Below are 3,899 nucleotides of genomic sequence, written 5' to 3'. Positions count from 1 at the left end.
CAAATACTACAGTACATCCGGGTGCTTTTTTCTCACTACGCTCTTACATGCGCACATCTCAACAGAACGAATAGCCTACTGTCCGACAGATAATGCCAGTAGCATAGGCTACGTGCGTTGTAGGCTACTTTTTATTTTGGTTTATTGTAAGGTAGAGCTCGACTAGATGCGAACGGATAAGCACATTCTAGGAAACGGGTCGTTTGCCTCATGCAGCATTATGGCCTGTATTGTACTTTCTTGGATATGTGCGTAAAGTGGCTGAGCATATTTAAATAAGCGTAACATTATTTTTTAAATATATATGGTCATGCAGAATGCATTTTCACCTTGACTGCGTAAATTTCCTACCTATTTCAGGAGAATCCTATTTGGCTAGCTGGCTTATATTGCTTTATCCATTTCATCTAATCATTTATGTTGCTATCAGAGTTCACAGACCTATTTTAAATCGTTTTGCGGTTCTTTCGATAAACTAGCACCATCTGCAGATACTTTTCAGTAATGCGTTTCATCTCGAAAAGCCCAGAAACCCTTGAGGAACACCTCAAACAGGCCCATACTGTATTCAATTTGTACATAGCTTTGGCACATGCAAGTAAGATAGATAGAGGTTTGGTCAGTGCATACTCTGTGTTATAATATTGCACTTTGATTTTATTTGCAACGCTCTAGATCACAAAATCATAATTTTAACAATAACTTAAGCTTTTAAAAATGTCTCTGGTTTATTTATGGCCAAAATACAAATGTGTGCAAATGCACTTTCTATTTAGGTTCTGACGTGACTGGAAATACAAAATATTTCACAAACAAACACAGATCAGAACTGATATGTAGGCAGGTAGGGTAGCTTATTTTCTACACTATCACAGTTCACAAACAAGATATTTAAATTAACCCTTGAATCTGTCAGCACTTAGGTAGTATCCCTCAGTCTGATTGGGCTCTCCAGAGGTAGAACATAAGACAACTGCATAGGGATTGAGAAAGTCAAAAGAACATACAGATCTTGGAAAATAATGGCCAGCTATAACCCTCCTCTCTAATAGGCCTGGTTTACACTGCATTTGTTTAGTCTCTTAGCGAACTTGGAGCTTGTCAGTGACGTCATGTCAGTGTTAAAAAATATGAGCTGTTTCTGTTTCTTTTTTGTCAACAAGATTCACTATTGTTTGTCCTGCGTCTTTGTCCCGTGCACGGGAGCATGACGAGAATTGCGACAACAACACGCCATGCAGGGGCATCGTGGGCCTCCCAACAATTGTGACCGCGCGTCATTCACACACGTCTTCGACGCGCGCAAATGTGCACGGAGAAGCATTCCACCTCCTTTAGACAGTCATATTGAGAGTGGCACCAGTAACTAGCTGGTCATTATTCTCCAGGATCTGTATTGGACTGGTTAATATTCTGTGTTTGCCTGAATTAAACATTATTGACTCAACTGCTGGTAAATGTCAGTTACATTATGACAACGCCCACATATCACCACTGGATCACCTAATTCACACAAACACACACAAGTCACAGTTCACATGAACACTGAGGCAACAGGAACTGGTAATGACATGATATGTACAGTCCACTGACAGGCCTGATCAATGACGTCTCAGTAGTGAGGTTTATCAATCACTTTTAACCAGGCGGAGTGACAGCAAGTCGCGCCAATTCCCTAGTCAGACGAACATCTCTTTATTGATCCACATGAGGCTGCGTGTCTCATTAGGCTTGCACTCATAGTCAATGCTTCTGAAACTGTTGCCCCACTGGCAGTGGTCCCGCTTGTGGTAGTTGTAGTACTTCACCTGCCACGTTGTCTCAAACTGACCAGCATCAGGGAACTGAAACAAAGCACAAACAGTGAAAACTTAATTGGTGTTTGCATTTGAAGGAGTATTTATGGTGAAATAATGCTCTCAAGCAGTTAACTATAGAGTATGGCACAGAAATATGCTCAACATGAGCAGGGGCGCTGTTAGATAATGGTATTATGGGGGCGTCTGTCAGTGCTGGGCGATAAGAGTCGTCCCCCTAGCGGCGCCCCTGAACATGACACTAAAACAATCCTACAAAATCTCTGTTCCCTTTCCAACAATTACAGTAAAAAAAAAAACTGCTCTATATCAATATCAGTACCACTTTTGTATCTAGGAAAGGTTGATATCATTATGGTACCTCCATGCTTATTTGGACAGGTTGTCTCTCGCCACTCTTGGTATGGTTCACACCTTCTGTGCTGTATAAGCCAGTGTACGCTGCTGACTGAGGATCCTTGGACTGCTGCTCCAAGGAGAAGGTCACTCCCCCTATAGTCATGGTCCTGATGGTTATCAAAAATGAGTAAAAGGATGGACTAGTGGAAAATGAATGATGAGATAGATAGATAGACAGATAGATAGATAGATAGCAACTTGTATGCAAAATCAAATATGACAATGTCATCTGTGTGGTGGTACAAAATAAACATCACAAGGCGGTTTTATATTGATTTTTAAATCTTCAATGAAATCGACTATTCATTCAAGACAGAACAGGGTCACATTGTCATCAGTGTTGCTTGTTTAATTAAACCGAGTTCAACTGAAAAAAATTAATGTAACCACTATAACGTTGTAGCCTATAGGTTTACCCTCTGCGTGAGGTCGAGGCAGCAGTGTTACAAATGGAGGACTCCTAATCGGCTGTGGATTTCACTGATAACTGGACGACATAATCTCATGGCTGTATGTGGTCCCTCTCTGTCCTAAATTCAATATCAAGTATACAAAATATGACAGATACACTCCAGATTCAACCAGATTCGCAGTCATTTCTTCGTAGCATTTTACCTCTGCATGTATTATATATAGGCTATAGCCATGTAGTTTCACGATGCTTTGTGTTTTTATTTCCTAGTTTGCAATAAAGGCCTCGGTCTGTAAATCGATTTAGGTATAGCGAAGCCCAGTTGCAGGGCGTAATGGGTCAGAAATCATTGCTCCACATTTGCCTCAAAATACCTCAACTACCGAAACATTCTTATTTACCTCCTGACACGATACTCACGTAGCCTGCACCGCCCCGGGTTTGACGACCACTTCAATTTTGTATTTCGTTCCAGTGAGTAATTTTATTGTCCTGCTCTGATCAAATCTAGTCCCATCGGTTTTGAAGAACACGGGTCCCTCGTTGGGCGTCGTTTTCAACGATACGGAGACTTTGATCAGCTGGGGAATGTCAGCCATTATCCTCTGCAAAAGATGCTACCTTTAAACTCTCGGCGAAACGTCAGGCTACCAGGTGTCAATGGGAGGTTAAGCAAAACTGGCACAGATGAAAATGCTGTGACGTGAATCTGTGTGCCAAAATCGCAAAAACGCATCGCCAAAGAAAGGCCTCAATGCAATTTCTGCTCTTCCTGTGCATAGCCTAATCCCTGTCTGTAATCCCCGAGTAAGCGTGTCTCCTACGAATCTAATGAGATAATGGCAGAAAAACGCAAATGCATTCAAATAAAGTAACAATGATCAAGCATACATTTTTGTTTCCATCCATCAACATTATGTGCAGTCAATCACTTCGCTGCAAATATATGAACCACAATGAATAATACAATCAGTGTACTGTGTGTTAGATTGTAGGCTATTAATAATAATAGTCCTACAGGGAAATCATATAAAGAACAATAATAAATAAATAAACACACTATACGAATTCCCATTTGCGTCCATTTTCTACACTGCGTACCAAAACAGACCCCAGATAACCCCAGTGAAATGTTCTCAAGGCTGTTCTGTTAGAAATGTTTTTGCCCACAAAGGTTGCTCTGTTGGTGAATTTTTTGATGGTAAATAGGCTTCCCATCCCATTCTCACTGGTAAATCAGTTTCCCATCCAAAGGGCACCTCAAATATACA

The 3,899-nt window shown here is 40.9% G+C and overlaps 1 protein-coding gene across 4 annotated transcripts; it reads right to left on the bottom strand.

Moving 5' to 3' along the window:
- Positions 1-703: 703 nt before the first annotated feature.
- On the bottom strand, positions 704-3,446 carry cnrip1b (cannabinoid receptor interacting protein 1b). 4 transcript variants are annotated; one of them, XM_048269996.1, is made up of 3 exons: positions 3,049-3,446; positions 2,179-2,356; positions 704-1,844 (listed from the first exon to the last, which is right to left on the bottom strand). In XM_048269996.1, the coding sequence occupies exons 1-3, from the start codon at positions 3,225-3,227 to the stop codon at positions 1,680-1,682; spliced, it is 522 nt and encodes a 173-aa protein (XP_048125953.1). In that variant the 5' UTR covers positions 3,228-3,446; the 3' UTR covers positions 704-1,679. The 4 variants fall into 4 exon arrangements, with proteins under 4 accessions (XP_048125953.1, XP_048125954.1, XP_048125955.1 ...); XM_048269997.1 differs by having other exon boundaries at positions 2,179-2,323; XM_048269998.1 differs by having other exon boundaries at positions 2,179-2,445; positions 3,030-3,189.
- Between the last annotated feature and the right edge of the window lie 453 nt (positions 3,447-3,899).

Source organism: Alosa alosa, chromosome 18 (genome assembly GCF_017589495.1).
Source record: "Alosa alosa isolate M-15738 ecotype Scorff River chromosome 18, AALO_Geno_1.1, whole genome shotgun sequence".
NCBI lineage: Eukaryota > Metazoa > Chordata > Actinopteri > Clupeiformes > Clupeidae > Alosa > Alosa alosa.
This window is presented reverse-complemented; position numbering and strand designations above follow the sequence as displayed.

What these genes read in the sequence shown, in the direction of transcription:
- cnrip1b (XM_048269996.1), bottom strand. Translation starts at nt 3,227, where the DNA reads ATGGCTGACATTCCCCAGCTGATCAAAGTCTCCGTATCGTTGAAAACG. An exon ending in CCCGGGGCGGTGCAGGCTAC is followed by an intron (nt 2,357 to 3,048) that starts GTGAGTATCGTG and finishes ATTTTCCACTAG; the next exon opens with TCCATCCTTTTACTCATTTT. An exon ending in CTGTCCAAATAAGCATGGAG is followed by an intron (nt 1,845 to 2,178) that starts GTACCATAATGA and finishes GCTTTGTTTCAG; the next exon opens with TTCCCTGATGCTGGTCAGTT.